At 49.6% G+C, this 18,959-nt stretch overlaps 1 protein-coding gene and 1 non-coding gene across 7 annotated transcripts in view; one reads left to right on the plus strand and one right to left on the minus strand.

Annotated features, from left to right (window-relative positions):
• The window catches only part of PKN1 (protein kinase N1), a 41,098-nt gene that overhangs the window by 17,351 nt on the left and 4,788 nt on the right, over nucleotides 1-18,959 (plus strand). For all 6 annotated transcript variants that reach the window (XM_032265757.1, XM_032265753.1, XM_032265755.1 and 3 more), the window contains 8 exons: nucleotides 4,788-4,933; nucleotides 5,381-5,594; nucleotides 6,287-6,481; nucleotides 13,700-13,809; nucleotides 13,901-14,044; nucleotides 17,087-17,162; nucleotides 17,249-17,378; nucleotides 17,469-17,562. In XM_032265757.1, coding sequence (XP_032121648.1) covers nucleotides 4,788-4,933; nucleotides 5,381-5,594; nucleotides 6,287-6,481; nucleotides 13,700-13,809; nucleotides 13,901-14,044; nucleotides 17,087-17,162; nucleotides 17,249-17,378; nucleotides 17,469-17,562 — 1,109 coding nt within the window. The remainder of the gene's footprint in view (nucleotides 1-4,787; nucleotides 4,934-5,380; nucleotides 5,595-6,286; nucleotides 6,482-13,699; nucleotides 13,810-13,900; nucleotides 14,045-17,086; nucleotides 17,163-17,248; nucleotides 17,379-17,468; nucleotides 17,563-18,959) is intronic.
• On the minus strand, nucleotides 4,101-4,204 carry LOC116541624. The gene has a single exon (XR_004264873.1). It is a non-coding gene; the product is annotated as a small nucleolar RNA U13 (small nucleolar RNA).

Consider the following 18,959-nt stretch of genomic DNA (forward strand, 5'->3'; position numbering starts at 1 on the left):
TTGGCCAGGCTGGTCTTGAACTCCTGACCTCAGGTGATCCACCCACCGGAGCCTCCCAGAGTGCTGGGATTACAGGCGTGAGCCACTGCACCTGGCCAGCAATCTGACTACCAAAAAGAAGGTGTGTTTCCCTGGATTAGGTGGTTGTCTTGTCACCACAGCCCCTCTGTGTGCAGAACTGTGAGTATGCCTGGCGTGTGCATGTGTGTGTGTTTTTCTGTGTGCATCTGTGTGTATGAATGCTTCGGGGTGTCTCCCAAACTCAACTTGCTGGGATTGTCAGCCTGAATTTGTGACAGGATCTTGGCGTATTGTGTGCAGGGCTGTCTGTGTCCATACTACTGATGTGTGTGTCAGTTTTTTGTGGTTTTTTTTGACACAAAGTCACTTCATCATCCAGGCTGGAGTGCAGTGATGAGATCTTGGCTCCCTACGAGCACTGCCTCCCGGGTTCAAGCAATCCTTCTGCCTCAGCCTCCCAAGTAGCTGGGATTACAAGCGTGTACCACTGTGCCTGACTAATTTTTTATATTTTTAGTAGAGATGGGGTTTCATCATGTTGGCCAGGCTGGTCTTGAACTCCTGACTTCAGGTGATTTGCCCACCTCAGCCTCCCAAAGTGCTGGGATTATAGGCATGAGCCACTGCTCCCAGCCTAAATTTTTTTTTAATTAGCTGGGCATGGTGGCGTGTACCTGTGGTCCCAGCTACTCACTCAGGAGGCTGAGATGGGAGGCTCGCTTGAGTCCAGTCCAGGCTCTAACTAGAGCCCAGGGAGAATCAAAACATAATCACACTGCCATACGGTAAAGCATAGGGACAGGTGAAGAAATGCCATCACATTGTCGCACAGGCAAGTCGGTGTCACTGACAGCCACAGGCATAGAGACCCGATGTCACAGGGGAAAATACTGGGTGTGTTCTCACACCCAGTGTGAAGTCACAGGGACACAGTCACCCAGTGGCACAGGGAGAGGCACAAGGACACAGTCACACAGGTGTAGGACATTTGTCACCCACAGATCACGCTTACTCATGGCTATAGTTTCCTAGGACAGTCTTATTAAAATAACTATTGTTATTTATTTTATTTTTTTTTTTGAGACAGGGTCTCACTCTATTGCTCAGGCCGGAGTGCAGTGGTGTGATCTTGGCTCACTGCAACCTCTGCCTCCCGGGTTCAAGCAGTTCTCCTGCCTCAGCCTCCCAAGTAGCTAGGATTACAGGCACTTGCCACCATGCCAGGCTAATTTTTGTATTTTTAGTAGAGATGGGGTTTCAGCATGTTGATCAGGCTGGTCTCGAACTCCTAACCTGTGATCCACCCACCTCGGCCTCCCAAAGTGCTGGGATTGCAGATGTGAGCCACCACGCTTGGCCTGACTATTCTGAATAATGACCCTGGCACTTGGTCTCGGAGAGTCACACTCACAGTTACACTGTGCCCACATGTCACTGACCTGGACACCAATAACACAGACACAGGCACATTGCCTTATAAACAGAGACAGAGCCTCAGCTGGGTGCAGTGGCTGACGCCTGTAATCCCAGCACTTTGGAAGCCGAGGGAGTGGATCATTTGAGGTCAGGAGTTTGAGACCAGCCTGGCCAACATGATGAAACTCCGTCTCTACTAAAAATACAAAAATCAGCTGGGCATTGTGTTGCACACCTGTAGTCCCAGCTACTCAGGAGGCTGAGGCAGGAGAGTTGCTTGAACCCGGGAGGCAGAGGTTGCAGTGAGCTGAGATTGCACCACTGCATTCCAGCCTGGGCAACATAGTGATACTCTGTCTCACACACACACACAAACACACACACACACACAAAACACACACAGTCTTACTGTCACCCCTAGACCTGCTGCCACATGGTGCTTAATCAGTCACTGGAACTTTTAGGGATAAAGTCACCCAGACACCCATGCTTGTGACAACAGCCAGAGACAATGGAATCTGTGATACTACCATTACATTTAGTCACTGTGAAGTCCATGTGGGTATCCACAATCACATACACCATCACACTGACACATTCCCCAAGACACACTATTTTTTTGTTTAGACAGGGTCTGGCTGTGTTGCCCAGGCTGGAATGCAGTGGCGCAATCATAACTCACTGCAGGCTTGACTTGGGCTCGAACAATCCTGCTGAAAGCTGGGACCTCAGGCATGTGCCACCACACCCAGCTAATTAAAAAAAATTTTTGGCCGGGCGCAGTGGCTCCCAGCACTTTGGGAGGCCGAGGCGGGTGGATCGTGAGGTCAGGAGATCAACAGCACCCTGGCCAATATGGTGAAACTCCATCTCTGCTAAAATACAAAAAAAAAATTAGCCAGGCATGGTGGCACACACTTGTAATCCCAGCTGTTTGGGAGCCTGAGGCAGAAGAATTGCTTGAACTCAGGTGGTAGAGGTTGCAGTGAGATGAGATTGCACCACTGTACTCCAGCTGGGCGACAGAGCAAGACTCTGTCTCAAAAAAATAATAATTTTTTTTTTTTTTTTTTTTGTAGAGACTGGATTTTGCTATGTCACCCAGGTTGGTCTCAAACTCCTGACCTCAAGTGGTCCTCCTGCCTGACCCTCCCAAAGTGTTGAGATTATAGGCATGAGCCACCATGCCTGGCCTGTGCCCCTTTTCTTGACCCTGTGCTTGGGCATAAATGCATTTGTGTCTGTGACCGTGCTTCTCTGCCCCTATAATGGTGTCCCTGTGCCCAAGGTGACAGGGCTGTGTCTGTATAACAGAGCCTGACTCATGACAGCGTCTCTATGCGGCCATGTGACTGCATCTATGTGACACAGTATGTGTTCCTCTGCCTGCAGGTGACAGTGTGCCCACGCTGGTGACAAAGTGGTAATGCTGTGTGTCCCTGTGGGCGACAGTGTGACAGTGTCAATGCGACAGTGCCTGTCTTACTTGGCTTGGGCCACCATAGGCTGAGTGGCTTAAACAACAGACATTTATCTTTCTCATAGTTCTGGAGTCAGGCAGTTGCAGGTCAGGGTGCCAGCATGGTCGGTTCCTGGTAAGGGCTCTCTTCCTGGATTACAGATGGCTGCCTTCTTACTGCATCTTCACATGGTGGGGAGAGAGCCTTTGTGTCTCTTCCTCTTGTTTTTTATTTTTATTTTTTTGAGACAGGGTCTTAGTCTCTCACCCAGGCTGGCATGCATTGGCATGATCACAGCTCACTGCAGCCTTGACCATCTGGGCTCAAGTGATCCTCCTGCTTCAGCCTCCCGAGTAGCTGGGACTACAGGCACATGCCACCACACCTGGCTAATTTATTTATTTATAGTAAGACAGGGTCTCTCTATGGTTCCCAGGCTAGCCTCAAACTCCTGGCCTCAAGCGATCCTCCTGCCTCAGCTTCCCAGAGCACTGGGATTACAGGTGTGAGCCACTGTGGCCAGCCTCTTCCTCTTCAGATAAGGGCACTAATCTCATCGTGATGGCCCTTCCTCCATGACCTCATCTAACCTTAATTACCTCCCAAAGGCCCTTTCTCCAAGTGCCATCCCATTGGGGATTAGGGGTTCAACACAGGAATTTGGTAGGAGACAAACATTCAGTCTCTAATAGTGTCTTTGTAACTGATGCCATCTGTGTGAGTATAGTTGTATCTCTGTGGTTGTCCAAATGCCCATGAGTGTCACTGTGCCTGGTTGACTATGTAACCTGGTGACTGTTCATTGGGGAGTGAGGTGTGTCAACATGGGTATGACAGTATGATTTTTTTTTTTTTTAATGAGATGGAGTCTCAGTCTGTCACCCAGGCTGGAGTGCAGCGGTGTGATGTTGGCTCACTGCAGCCTCCACTTCCTGGGTTCAAGTGATTCTCCTGCCTCAGCCCCCCGAGTAGCTGGAATTACAGGCACGTATCACCACACCCAGCTTTTTTTTTTTTTTTTTTTTTTTGAGACTAACTCTTCCTCTGTCACCAGGCTGGAATGTAGTGGTACAGTCTTGGCTCACAGCAACCTTGCCTCCCGGGTTCAAGCGATTCTCCTGCCTCAGCCTCTCAAGTAGTTGGGACCACAGGCATGCACCACCATGCCTGGCTAATTTTTGTATTTTTTTTTTTCCAAGTTCAGGTCACATGGGTAATGTGCCGATGTCGTAACAAGGTTCAAGGGTGGCACATCTCACACAAGCATGTGAACACCCAATCATCATGCTCATGAACTACAAAAGGATCTAACTAATTTTTGTATTTTTAGTAGAGACAGGGTTTGACCATGTTGGCCAGGCTGGTCTCAAACTCCTGACCTCAAGTGATCCACCTGTCTTGGGCTCCCAAAGCGCTGGGATTACCCAGCCTATGATTTATGTTTCTGTCTCTTTGGGTTTCAGCCCCTGGGTGACAGTGCCTGAATCTGGATAATGTGACTATCCTTGGGGCCACAGCGTGCCTGTGTCTGTCCCTGTGCAAATCCCTGGAGGTGAAGAGGGACCGTGACAATGTGTCTGTCTCTAAACCTGGGGTGACAGTGTGCCTGTGTATCATTGCTCAAACTGTCCCCCATAACAGTGTAACTTTGTCCCTAGGACTGGCCCTGTGAGTGATGGTGTTTGGATAAAAGAGTCTGGGTGGAAGTATGGCTGCCTGCAGGTGACAGTGCGACAGTGTCACTGTGCCCACCCTTTGGATGAAGTGTTATGCATCTTCATGATGGTTTGTCTGTGGCCCATGCCTGTTCCTGTGAATGGCTGCGTGTCTGGGACTAGGTTGGTGGGGCGCTGCAGGCTAGCCTCACTGCCCTGTATTCCACGCTCACAGGAAGTCCTGACCTTGGGGCCGTGGAGCTGCGCATCGAAGAGCTGCGGCACCACTTCCGAGTGGAGCACGCGGTGGCCGAGGGTGCCAAGAACGTACTGCGCCTGCTCAGCGCTGCCAAGGCCCCGGACCGCAAGGCTGTCAGCGAGGTGAGGGGCGGAGCTTTCATTAGAGGTGGGGCTTTAGCTGGGGGCGCAGCTTCAGCAAGCGGCGGGGACTTTGCCAGGAACGGCCATGGGGAGGGGTGGACCCTCAAAGGGGGTGTTACCTTCATACGGGGTGGGGCATCTGCCAGAGTAGACTGCTGTGGGGGGCGGGGCTTCAACCATGGGAGGGGCGGGGCGTCAGGAACAGCGCCCTGTGGGGGCGGGGCCTCAGTGAGGGGCGTGGTTTCAGGCTGGAATGGCCCTCCGTGAGGGGAGGGGCCTCTGCAAGGGTCAGGGTCTAGTTTTCCCAGGGGTGGGACCGAGTTGGTTTGAGGTTTAGCCCTCTAGGGAGGAGTCCAGTGAGAGACTCAGTCTGGTGGTGGGGCCTAAGCCTGCACTTGGGAAGGGGCAAGACTGGTTCGGCCCCCAGAACCACACTTCCCATCGCAGGCCCAGGAGAAATTGACAGAATCCAACCAGAAGCTGGGGCTGCTGCGGGAGGCTCTGGAGCGGAGGCTCGGGGAGCTGCCCGCCGACCACCCCAAGGGGCGGCTGCTGCGAGAAGAGCTCGCTGCAGCCTCATCTGCCGCCTTCAGCGCCCGCCTGGCGGGTCCCTTCCCCGCCACTCACTACAGCACCCTGTGCAAGCCCGCGCCGCTCACAGGTAGGCCTGAGACCTGCCCCTCCCACGCAGCCTTGGGCCTCTGACTCCTCTCATTTCCCCATTCCTGTGACCCCCAACTTCAATAGCCATTCTCCCCAACCCTGGACTCCCATCCCACTGTCCCCTCCCCTCTCCAGTAGACACCCCATTGCACCCTGGGCTCTTGCCCCTCCCCACTCCTCAATTTCTCCACCCCTCCTCACCTGGCTCAGTATTTTCCCCCCGTCCTTGTCCCCCACCTCAGCCTCACAACCGTCAGCCATGAGCCTCCTACCCCCTGCTACAGACCAGCCAGCCCCACCTTCCTCAGACCCCTCAGCCATCTACTCCTCCAGACAAGCCCCACCATAGACCCCTAGGCCATCTCAGACCTCAGATTGTCCACCGAATCCTCCCTAAGAACTCCTAGTCTTACCCTGTTTCTGCTTGCCTGGGCCCCTGGCCTGCACCCTGAACCTCTCATCTGCCTCAAAACTCCCACATCCGAGCCCCTCCGGGCAGGACTGCTTGTCTCATATTCTCCTATCCCAGCATGGACATCCTGGCCTCAGGCCCCATGCTCCACCCTGGCTGTTCTTCACTGGCACCCACTTGTACCATGGCTGTGTCTGGATGTGTCCCCTCCCCACTGTGATCCCCTCCCCTTAGCCTGTCCCATACGTGGCCCCCTGCTGAGCTTTCCCCTCCTGCAGGGACCCTGGAGGTACGCGTGGTGGGCTGCAGAGACCTCCCAGAGAGCATCCCCTGGAACCCTACACCCTCAGTGGGGGGACCTGGGACCCCAGACAGCCGCCCCGCCTTCCTGAGCCGTCCAGCCCGGGGCCTTTACAGCCGAAGTGGAAGCCTCAGTGGCCGCAGCAGCCTCAAAGCAGAAGCAGAGAACAGCAGTGAGTGGGCATCGTGGACCCTGAGAAACAGGGTGGCATGGGGGACCCGGAATGCCCCATATTTCTAACCCTTTAAAAAATAGGCCAGGGGACGGGCACGGTGGCTCATGCCAACAATCCCAGCACTTTGGGAGGCTGAGGCAGGTGGATCACAAGGTCAGGAGTTTGAGACCAGCCTGACCAATATGGTGAAACCCTGTCTCTACTAAAAATACAAAAATTAGCCAGGCATGGTGATGCACCCCTATAGTCCCAGCTACTCAGGAGGCTGAGACAGGAAAATCACTTGAACCCAGAAGGTGGAGGTTGCAGTGAACTGAGATTGCACCACTGCCCACCAGCCTGGGCAACAGAGTGAGACTCTGTCTCAAGAAAAAAAAAAAATATGCCATGGTTCGGGCATGGTGGCTTACACATGTAATGCCAGCACTTTGGAAAGCCAAGGTGGGTGGATCACTTGAGGTCAGGAATTTGAGACCAGCCTGGCCAACATAGTGAAACGCTGTCTTTACTTAAAAATACAAAACTTAGCTAGGCGTGGTGGCGCACACCTGTAATCCCAGCTACTTGCAAGGCTGAGGAGGAGAATTACTTGAACCCAGGAGGTGGAAGTTGCAGTGAGCCATGATTGTGCCACTGCACTCCAGCCTGGGTGACAGAGTGAGACTCCTTCTCAAAACAAAACAAAAAGAAACAAGCAGGCCAGGTGCAGCACCTCATGCCTATAATTCCAGTACTTTGGGAGGCTGAGTCAGGAGGACTGTTTGAGGCCAGGAGTTTGAGACCAGCCTGGGCAACATAGCAAGACCCCATCTCTTCAAAAAATAAAATGTAAAAATTAGCCAGGTATGGTGGCCTGCATCTGTAGTCCTAGCTATTGTAGAGGTTGAGATGGGAGGATCACTTGAGCCCAGGAGCTCCAGGCTGTAGTGAGCTATCATTGAGCCATTTCACTCCAGCCTAGACAACAGAGTAATATCCTGTCTCTAAATTAAAAAACAACAACATTCATGTTTATTTAGATTAAAAAAAGAAAAAGAAAAACGAAACGAGAAACCAGTATGTCATACTCATTAGGATGACTAATACTATTTTTGAAACCCAACAAAACAAACAGAAAATAACAAATGTTGGTGAGGATGTGGAGAGAAGTTAGAACCTTTGTGCACCGTTGGTGGGAAAGTAAAATGGTGCAGCCGCTATGGAAAATATATTGGCATGGCCAGGCTTGGTGGCTGACACCTGTAATCCCAGCACTTTGGGAGGCTGAGGTGGGGGGCAGATTACCTGAAGTCAGGAGTTCGAGACCAGTCTGGCTATCATGGCAAACCCCATCTCTACGAAAAATACAAAAATTAGATGGACATGGTGGTGTGTGCCTGTAATCTCAGCTACTAAGAAGGCTGAGGCAGAATTGCTTGAACCCAGGAGGCAGATGTTGCAGTAGGCAGAGATCGTGCCACTGCACTCCAGCCTGGGTGACAGAAAGAGACTCTGTTTCAAAAAAATAAAATATATATATATACACACACACACATATATACATATTTATACATACATATATATACACATATATGTGTGTGTGTGTGTGTATCATCTATCTATCTATCTATCTATCTATCTATCTATCTATCTATCTATCTATGGAGTTCCTGAAACAATTAGAAACAGAGTAGCCAGGCCAGGAGCAATGGCTCACACCTGTAATCCCAGCACTTTGGGAGGCCGAGGCAGGTGGATCACTTGAGGTCAGGAGTTTGAGACCAGCCTCGCTATCATGGCGAAACGCTGTCTCTGCTAAAAACACAAAAGTTACCTGGGCGTGGTGGCGCATGCCTGTAGTTCCACCACTCCAGAGGGTGAGGCAGGAGAATTGCTTGAACCTGGGAGGTGGAGGTTGCAGTGAGCCAAGATCATGCCACTGCACTCCAGCCTGGGTGACAGAGTGAGACTCTGTCTCAAAAAAAAAAAAAAAAAACCCGCCCCAAAAAAAACCCCACAAAAAACCAAACAATCCAGAGTAACCATATGATCCAATTCTACTTCTGGGCATATCCCCAAAAGGATTAAAAACAGGGCCTCAGAGGTTCCATAATGTATACATATTTCAAAACAACGTGGTGTACTTGACAAATACATATAATTTTTGTCAGTTTTAAAAATAGTGATAGAAAAATATTTAAAAAATAAAAGGATTTCAAAGAGATATTTGTATACCTGTGTTCATAGCAGCATTATGAAAGCCAAAAATGGAAGCAACCCAGTGTCCACCAATAGATGAATGGATAAACAAAACGTGTGCCAGCCATACAATGGAACATTACTCAGATTTAAAAAGGAAATAAGGCCTGGAGCAGTGGCTCACGCCTGTAATCCCAGCATTTTGGGAGGCTGAGGTGGGCAGACTGCCTGAGGTCAGGAGTTTGTGACCAGTCTGGCCAACATGGCGAAACCCCCTCTTTACTAAAAATACAAAACATTAGCCAGGCGTGGTGGTATGCGCCTGTAATCCCAGCTACTCAAAGGCTGAGGCAGGGGAATTTCTTGAACCAGGGAGGTGGAGGTTGCAGTGAGCAGAGAATGCACCCACTGCACTCCAGCCTGGGCAACAGAGTGAAACTCCATCTCAAAAAATAATAAAATGAAAAAGAGACAAGGCCGGGTGTGGTGTCTCAGGCCTATAATCCCAGCACTTTGGGAGGCTGAAGCGGGCGGATCACAAGGTCAGGAGTTCAAGACCAGCCTGGCCAACAAGGTGAGACCCTGTCTCTACTAAAAATACAAAAAATTAGTCGGGCATGGTGGCAGGCGCCTGTAATCCCAGCTACTCGGGAGGCTGAGAAGAGAACTGCTTGAACCTGGGAGGCAGAGACTGTACTACTGCACTCCAGCCTAGGCAACAGAATGAGACTCGCTCTCAAAAAAGAAATAAAAAATATATATAAAATAAAATAATATAAAAAATGAATAAATAAAAAGGACAGAAATCTTTCCAGGTGTGGTGGCTCAGGCCTGTAATCCCAGGACTTTCAGAGGCCGAGGCAGTTGGATCACTTGAACTCAGGAGTTTGAGACCAGCCTGGGCAACATGGTGAAACCTCATCTCTATTAAAAATACAAAAAATTAGCTGGGCGTGAGGGCACACACCTGTAGTCCCAGCGACTCAGGAGGTTGAGATAGGAAAATCACTTGAGCCCAGGAGGCAGGGGTTGCAGCGAGCCACTATCATGCCACTGCACTCCAGCCTGGACAGGGAGTGACATTCTATCTCAAAAAAAAAAACAAAAAAACAGGGGGAAAGAAATCCTGTCCCATGCTGCAACATGGATGAACCTTAAGGACATTAGGCTATGTGCCAGCCCCAAAAAGACAAATATTTTATGATTCAGTTATGTGATGCCTCTAGAGTAGTCAGACTCATAGAGACAGAAAGTGGAATGATGGATGCCCGGGGGTAGAGGGAGCGGGGAATGGGGAGTTATTTAATGTGGACAGAGCTTCGGTTCTATAAGGTGAAAGAGTTCTGGAGGTAGATGGTGGTAATGGTTGCACAGCAGCATGAATGTACTTAATGCCACTGAACTGGACATTTAAACATGACTGTGATGGCCAGGCACGGTGGCTCGCGCTTGTAATCACAGCACTTTGGGAGGCTGAGGCAGGCAGATCACGAGCTCAGGAGTTTGAGACCAGCCTGGCCAATGTGGTAAAACACCATCTCTACCAAATATAGAAAAATGAGCTGGGCGTGGTCGCAGGCACCTGTAATCCTAGCTACTCGGGAGGCTGAGGCAGAGAATTGCTTGAACCCGGGAGGTGGAATTTACAGTGAGCCGAGATAGCACCACTGGACTCCAGCCTGGGCGACAGAGCGAGACTCAATCTCAAAGAAAAAAAAATGATAAATTATATGTTTTATGTATTTTGCCATAATTATTTAAATGTTATATGTATTTTGCCATAATTTTTTTTTCTCTTTTTTTTTTTTTTTTTTTTTTTGAGATGGAGTTTTTTGCTTTTGTTACCCAGGCTGGAGTGCAATGGCGCGATCTCGGCTCACCACAACCTCCGTCTCCTGGGTTCAGGCAATTCTCCTGCCTCAGCCTCCTGAGTAGCTGGGATTACAGGCACGTGCCACCATGCCCAGCTAATGTTTTGTATTTTTAGTAGAGACGGGGTTTCACCATGTTGACCAGGATGGTCTCGATCTCTTGACCTCATGATCCACCCGTCTCGGCCTCCCAAAGTGCTGGGATTACAGGCTTGAGTCACCGCGCCCGGCCCCCATAATTTTTTTTGAGTTGGAGTTTCGATCTTGTTGACTAGGCTGGAGTGCAATGGTGCGATCTCTGCTTACTGCAATCTCAGCTTCCAGGGTTCAAGCGATTCTCCTGCCTCAGCTTCCCGAGTAGCTGGAATTACAGGCATGCACCACCATGCCTGGCTAATTTTTGTATTTTTAGTAGAGACTGGGTTTCACCATGTTGGCCAGGCTGGTCTCAAACTCCCAACCTCAGGTGATCTGCCTGCCTCGGCCTCCCAAAGTGCTGGGATTACAGGCGTGAGCCACCCCATGCCCGGCCTTATAATTTTTTTAAAAAGAAAATTTAATTTCTAATCTTGTGGCTAAAAAGGAAGAAGAAAATTAATACATATGTACAAAAAAAAAAAAAAAAAGGGGGGGAGTGTTGGGAAGAATTACAGGAGAGCAAACACCCATGTTACTGCCACCTGGGTTTAGAAATAGAATGTTGCGAGGCTGGGCAAGGTGGCTCATGCCTGTAATCCCAGCACTTTGGGAGGCCGAGGTGGGCAGATCACCTGATGTCAGGAGTTCAAGACCAGCCTGGCCAACATGGTGAAACTCTGTCTATAAAAAAAAAGATACAGAATATTGCAGCCAGATGCATTGGCTCATATCTGTAATCCAAGCACTTGGGAGGCTGATTCAGGAGGATCACTTCAGCCCAAGAGTTCAAGACCAGCCTGGGCAACATAGTAAGACCTTGTCTTTACAAATAATAAAAAAAATTGGGGTACATGTTGTCAGGCCCTCCTGAGTCTGTGTCACAGAAAAGAAAAATTATGCGGGGAAAAAAGAAAACAGATGAATCAAAAATGTGGTCCCTGCTACTGAGGAGGCTGAAATGGGAGGACTGCTTGAGCTCAGGAGGTCAGGGCTACAGTGAGCTATATTTGCACCACTGGACTCCAGCCTGGGCGACCGAGCGAGACTCCATCTTAAAAAGAAAAGAGAAAAAGACCGGGTGCAGCGGCTGACGCCTGTAATCCTAGCACTTTGGAAAGCCGAGGTGGGTGGATCACCAAGTTAGGAGTTCAAGACCATGCTAGCCAACATGGTGAAACCCCGTCTCTCCTAAAAATACAAAAATTAGCCAGGGGTGTTGGCCGGAGTGGGGGGAGGGGGGGAGGTGGCGCTTGTAATCCCAGCTACTCGGGAGGCTGAGGCAGGAGAATCCCTTGAACCTGAGAGACAGAGGTTACAGTGAGCCAAGATTTCGCCACTGCACTCTAGCCTGGATGGCAGTGAGACTCCATCTCAAAAACAAAAAAAAAAAACCAAACCAAAAAAAACCAAAAACATTGTTTTGGGAGACTCATCTATTTTGTTGTGGGAAGCTGTAGTTAACTCATATTTTTTCCTGCTTAATAATCCATTATGTTAGACTAAGCCATATCAAATTGCTTTTTTCTGAAAGCAAAAAAAAAGAATTCTTAAATATCAGCAATTTCATACTTCAGCTATTAAGACTGTATTGCAGTTTTAAAATATTAATTCTCCTGTTAATGGACTGTGGGATGCCTCTATTTTGGGCCATTATATATACTTTATATAGATGTATGTCCTGATGTATACCCACATGCATTTTACTAGGGTGATCTTTAGGAATGGCTGGGTGTGTGGCTCATGCCTGTAATCCCAGCACTTGGGAGGCCGACGTGGGCAGATCACTTGAGGTCAGGAGTTCGAGACCAGCCTGGCCAACATGGTGAAACCCTCATCTCTACTAAAAACACAAAAATTAGCTGAACATGGTGGTGTGTGCCTGTAGTCCGAGCTACTTTGGAGGCTGAGATGTGAGAATCTTCAGGTCAGGAGGTAGAAGTTGCAGTGAGCCAAGATTGTGCCACCGCACTCCAGCCTGGGAGACAGAGCAAGACTCTGGCTCAGTCAATCAATCAGTGAATCCTTAGGAATCTGTTGCTGAGACTTCCATGTAGAATAAAAGTGAACTTGGATCCCTGCCTCATCTTATACCATAGTAAAAAAATCAACTGGATTTAAAGACTTTAATGTCAAATGCAAAACTTTACAGTGGCAGAAAAGTTATGGAGGGAGGATTTCTTTAAAAAAGATAGTAGACAGCCAGGGCTGGTGACTGATGCCTGTAATCCCAGATACTTGGGAGGCTGAGGCAGGAGAATCACTTGAGGCCAGGAGTTTGAGACCAGCCTGGGCAACATAACAAGACTCATCTCTATCAGAAAAGGAAAAAAAAAAAAAAAGAAAAAGGTAATAGAGATGCCCCTTTCTGCCAGGATTTTCTTTTTTCTTCTTCTTTTTTTTTTGGTTTGAGACAGAGTTTTACTCATTGCCCAGGCTGGAGTGCAATGGTGCGATCTCAGCTCACTGCAACCTCCGCCTCCTGAGTTCAAGTGATTCTCCTGCCCCAACCTCCTGAGTAGCTGAGATTACAGGCATGCACCACCACACCTGGGTGATTTTGTATTTTTAGTAGACACAAGGGTTTCATCACGTTAGTCAAGCTGGTCTCGAACTCATGACCTCAGGTGATCCTCCTGCCTCAGCTACCCAAAGTGTTGATGATTACAGGCATGAGCCACTATGCCCAGCTGTTTTTCTTTTCTTTTTTTGAGACAGTCTCGCTGTGTCACCCAAACTGGAGTGCAGTGGCATGAGCTCAGCTCGGTGAACCTCAGCCTCCTGGGTACAAGCAATTCTCCTGCCTCAGCCTCCCAAGTACTGGGCATTACAGGTGTGTGCCACCACGCCCAACTAATTTTTGTATGTATTGTAGAGATGGGATTTCACCATGATGGCCATGCTGGTCTCGAATTCCCAGCCTCAAGTGATCCGCCTGCCTCGACCTCCCAAAGTGATGGGATGACAGGCATGAGCCACCTTCGCCTGGCCACTGCCAGCGTTTTCTGACTGAGCCCTCTCCTCGTTTCAGATGAAGTCAGCACTGTGCTTAAGCTGGATAACACGGTGGTGGGGCAGACGTCTTGGAAGCCGTGTGGCCCCAACGCGTGGGACCAGAGCTTCACCCTGGAGCTCGAGAGGGTGAGCTGTGTTGAAGGGCAATAAGGCTGAGAGGAGGAGGGCTTCCATGCCTCCGGCACCCTGAGTGATGGCCCTCTTCCTCTCCCTCCAGGCGCGGGAACTGGAGTTGGCAGTGTTCTGGCGGGACCAGCGGGGCCTGTGTGCCCTCAAATTCCTGAAGTTGGAGGATTTCTTGGACAATGAGAGGCATGAGGTGCAGCTGGACATGGAACCCCAGGGCTGCTTGGTGGCCGAGGTACAGCCCACCCCTGACCCTGAGAAAATGCTGCTTCTCCCTCACTCCCCAACTTCCAGTTTTCTAGAATGAAAAAGTACATTTTAGGTCTGGCTCTTCCAGAAGGGGAAGATAAGTTTTAGGCTCTTCTAGAAGAGGAAAATAAGTTTTAGATCCAGCTCTTCTAAAAATGGAAGATACGTTTTAGCTCTGCCTTTTCTAGAAGGAGAAGGTGCTTTTTAGGTCAGCCTCTTCTAGAAGGGGAAGATGCGTTTTAGATCTGCTTTTTCTGTAAGGGGAAGACACGTTTTAGGTCAGGCTTTTCTAAAAGGGGAAGGTATGTTTTAGATCTATCTCTTCTGGAAGGGGAAGATACATTTTAAATAGATGTCCTCTAGAGGGAAAGATATGTTTTAGATCAGGCTCTTCTGGAAAGGGAAGATAGGCTTTAGATCTGCCTGTTCTAGGCTGGGCATGGTGCCTCACACCTGTAATCCCAGCAGTTTGGGAGGCCGAGGCGGGTGGATCACTTGAGACCAGAAGTTCGAGACCATCCTGGCCAACATGGTGAAAACCCACCTCTACTAAAATTACAAAAATTAGCTGGGTATGGTATTGGGCACCTGTATTCCCAATTACTTGGGAGCCTGAGGCAGGAGAATCCCTTGAACCCCTTAGGCGGAGGTTGCAGTGAGCTGAGATCATGCCACTGCACTCCAGCCTGGGCAACAGAGTGAGACTCTGTCTCACAAAAAGAAAAAAAAAAAAAAAAAAAAAAAAGGCCACATCAGTGACATGACCTTAGCTGGGTTTGGTTTTGTTCCGAAGCAACATATTCAAAAAACAAAAAGAAGAGGAAGAAGAAGCTGATTTCCAAATTTAGAAATGTTTAAAGAAAAACGTAAATAAATTATAAAATTTCATCCAGCCAGGAAAGAGATACAAAACCTGGCAACGTGTTGTGGTGTTTGCTACCAGAGCCACGTCAAGAGAAAGCGATTCCGTCCACAGTTGTGGGAGGGTGACGGTCTGAACGGAGGCGTCCTGTCTTTGGCGCTGTTCACACTTGGGCCTGGTCATCCTCTGTGGCAGGGCTGTCCCGTGCTCTGGAGGACGTTTAGCAGCACCTCTGGCCACTGCTTACAGGATGTTGGTGACTCCGCCTCTCCTGAGCTTTGACAGCCTAGAGACCTCCAGACATTGTCAAGGGTTTTCGGTTGGGAACTCCCATCTGAATAACATTTCTAGCAGAGTTCTCATAGCATAAGCCGGGCTCTGTAGCAAGCACTTTGCCAACATGAACTCGTAACAGCCACCCAACAAAAGAGGGACTGTTATTATTCAAATTTGACAGTGGAGGAAACTGAGGTACAGAGGAGGAAAATCACTTGCCCCTCATTTAGCCAATTTATCCTAAAAAACACTTTTAATATTCCCCTAACCTAAACGTGTACCCTGTTTTACATATATATATAGCATAGGTTACCTATGTATGTATACACGCACAATCTGTCTGCCTACCTACTAACCTTCGTATCCATCCATCCATCCTGTCTGCTTTTCTATGCATTCATCCACCCATCTTATCTATGCATCCGTCTGTGCATTAATAGATGCACTATATTATCTGTTTTATCTGTGTATTCATCTATAATAGGCATCTGTATTATCTGTTTATCTCATCCGTTCATCCGTCCGTCTATCCATTCATCTGTCTATATTATCTATCAACCAATCTGTCTCTGCATCATCCATCTATATTATCCATCAGTCATCTTATCCATCCACCCATCTGTCCATCCATCTCTGTATATTCCTCTCTCTTATGTCTACTCATTTGCTCTCTATCTCTATTCTCTATATCTATCTCCTTTTTTTTTTTTTTTTTTTTTTTTTAATAAACACGGGGTTTCACCATGTTGGTCAGGCTGGTCTTGAACTCCCGACCTCAGGTGATCTGCCCGCCTTGGCCTCCAAAGTGCTTGGATTACAGGCGTGAGCCACCACGCCCGGCCTATTCTCTGTATCTGTCTGTGCCTCTCTCTGTTTTTTTCTATATAGCTGTATTTATCTACATATCCGTCCATCCTTCTCGCCATCTCTATGTGTCCCTGTCTCTATCAGTCTCTCTCTAGCTGTAACTACCCAGCCACCCATCCCCCGTCTCTATCTACCTGTCTCTGTATCTGTCTATTTATTTATCCATCTCTCTATATCCATATCCCCAAGCAGAGGTTCTTGCCTGGTCTGACCATCAAGGACCACTGAAAGAAAGGGGCGTGGAGAGGGGTTGCCTTCAGATGGCAGAGCTTTAAAATTGTTCTTCCATTCAGAACACAGTCCAGAACCAAATGGAAAGTGGTGGTGGGTGGCCTGGGGGACAATTTTTTTTTTTTTATTTTTTGAGATGGAGTCTTCTTCTGTCACCAGGCTGGAGTGCAGTGGCACTATCTCTGCTCACTGCAACCTCTGCCTCCTGGGTTCAAGCAATTCTCCTGCCTCAGCCTCCCGAGTAGCTGGGACTACAGGAGCCCGCCACCATGCCTGGCTAATTTTTATATTTTTAGTAGACACCGGGTTTCACCATGTTAGCCAGGATGGTCTCAATCTCTTGACCTCATGATCTGCCCGCCTCGGCATCCCAAAGTGCTGGGATTACAGGCGTGAGCCACCGTGCCCCGCCCTGGGGGACAAATTCTAAAGCATTTCTCCTCGCCTTCAAGGTCTGCCGGTAGCATTCTGTTTTGTTTGTACGCCTCTACAGAAGCACCATCCCCTAGAACTTTCTGCAGCACCAGCCCATAGAACTTTTGGCCAGGTGCCATGGCTCACGCCTGGAATCCCAGCACTTTGGGAGGCCAGGCTGGGTGGATTGTTTGAGGCCAGGAGCTCGAGACTAGCGTTGATGACCTCTTCATTGTTACCTGGTACTTGGATTGAATTTGACACCCCAAGACCAGAACCCCACTCGGGTGCGCATGCCTGTGCTCCTAGGGGCTTCCTCACCAAGCTGTCTGCCTGCAGGTGGGCAGGGCGACCTCACCTTTTGGTCCCTTCCTCCAGGTCACCTTCCGCAACCCTGTCATTGAGAGGATTCCTCGGCTCCGACGGCAGAAGAAAATTTTCTCCAAGCAGCAAGGTGAGAGGCTGCTCCAGAGCCCCTCAGGGAGAGGCCGGGGGTCCTGGGAGTGTCACGAAGGGTGACACCTGCCCCCGTCCCCCCAGGGAAGGCATTCCAGCGCGCTAGGCAGATGAACATCGACGTCGCCACGTGGGTGCGGCTGCTCCGGAGGCTCATCCCCAACACCACCTTCAGCCCTGGGGCTTCTCCGGGATCCGAGGCTCGGACCACCAGGTAAGCAAGGGGAGTCCCAGGGACCTGGCTGCCCCTTAAAGCTCTCCAGGGTCTTGCGTCCCAGACACACCCTTCTCTCTTCTGCTGCAGTGACATATCAGTGGAGAAGCTGAACCTCGGCACCGACTCAGACAGCTCACCCCAGAAGAGCTCGAGGGATCCTCCTTCCAGCCCATCAAGCCTGGTGAGGGTCCCTCCTTCCCTCCCCCTAGGCCTGGCCTGGACAGCATCAGGGGTCCTGCTCCAGGCTCAGAGACCGCTAGGAACTTCCCTGGAGTCACGCAGTATGTCTATGCTGGCTAAAAACGTGTGCCCAGATCTCCATCCTGGTTAAAAAGCGGCTCGTGCCTATAATCCCAGCACTTTTGGGAGGCAGACAGGGGAGGACCACTGGAGCCCGAGAGTTTGAGACCAGCCTGAACAACGCAGTGAAATCCCGTTTCAATAAAAAATTAGCTAGATATGGGCCGGGTGCAGTAGCTCACGCCTGTAATCCCAGCACTTTGGGAGGCCGAGGGGGCTGGATTATGGGGTCAGGAGTTCGAGACCAGCCTGGCCAATATGGTGAAACCCCATGTCTACTAAAAATAAAAAAATTAGCTTGGCACGGTGGTGGGCACCTGTAATCCCAGCTACTCAGGAGGTTGAAGCAGCAATTCTGCAGTGAGCCAAGTTCATGCCACTGCACTCTAGCCTGGGCAACAGAGCAAGACTTTGTCTCAAAAACAAAAAAAACATTAGCTGGGCGAGGTGGTGGGCACCTGTAATCCCAGCTACTTGGGAGGCTGAGGCAAGAGAATTGCTTGAACCTGGGAGGTGGAGGTTTCAGTGAGCCAAGATCACACCACTGCACTCCAGCCTGGGTGACAGAGTGAGACTCTGTCCTCCCCTCCAAAAAAAAGTAGCGTTCTCTAGGCAGAGGTTCCCGAAAGCTGGGAGCCACAGCGGGATGTGCAGGGTGATAGAAATGTTCTTCGTCTTGATCTAGGTCAGAGGGCAGCACCCATTTTCCGTAAAGGGCCAGAGAGTCAATAGTTCTGGTTTGTAGTTTTAGAGCAGCCACAGACGATCTGTACACCATAAGAGTGTCTGTCTTCCAGTAAAACCTTATTGGTAGTACACACCGAAGCATAGACATCGTAGAACTTTCATGGGCGATGAAATATTACTCCTCTTTTCTTCTTTTTCCCCAACGACTTTTTGGTTTTTTCCCCCAATCAGTTTTTTGAAACTGATTTTAAATGTAAAAATCCGTTCACCTGTGGTCCCAGCTACTCGGGAGGCTGAGGCAGGAGGATGACTTGAGCTCAGGAGTTGGAGTCCAGTCTGAACAACATGGCCAAACTCCAAAACGCCGGGTGCAGTGACTCACACCTGTAATCCCAGTGCTTTGGGAGGCCGAGGAGGGCGGATCATGAGATCAGGAGTTCGAGACCAGCCTGGCCAACATGGTGAAACCCCGACTCTACTAATAATACAAAAAAAAAAAATGAGCTGGGCGGGGTAGTAGGTGCCTGTAATCCCAGCTACTCAGGAGGCTGAGGCAGGAGAATTACTTGAACCTGGGAGGTGGAGCTTGCA

The sequence above is a fragment of the Sapajus apella genome, unplaced genomic scaffold (assembly GCF_009761245.1).
Source record: "Sapajus apella isolate SASKATOON/1434 unplaced genomic scaffold, GSC_monkey_1.0 scaffold152, whole genome shotgun sequence".
Classification (NCBI taxonomy): Eukaryota; Metazoa; Chordata; class Mammalia; order Primates; family Cebidae; genus Sapajus; species Sapajus apella.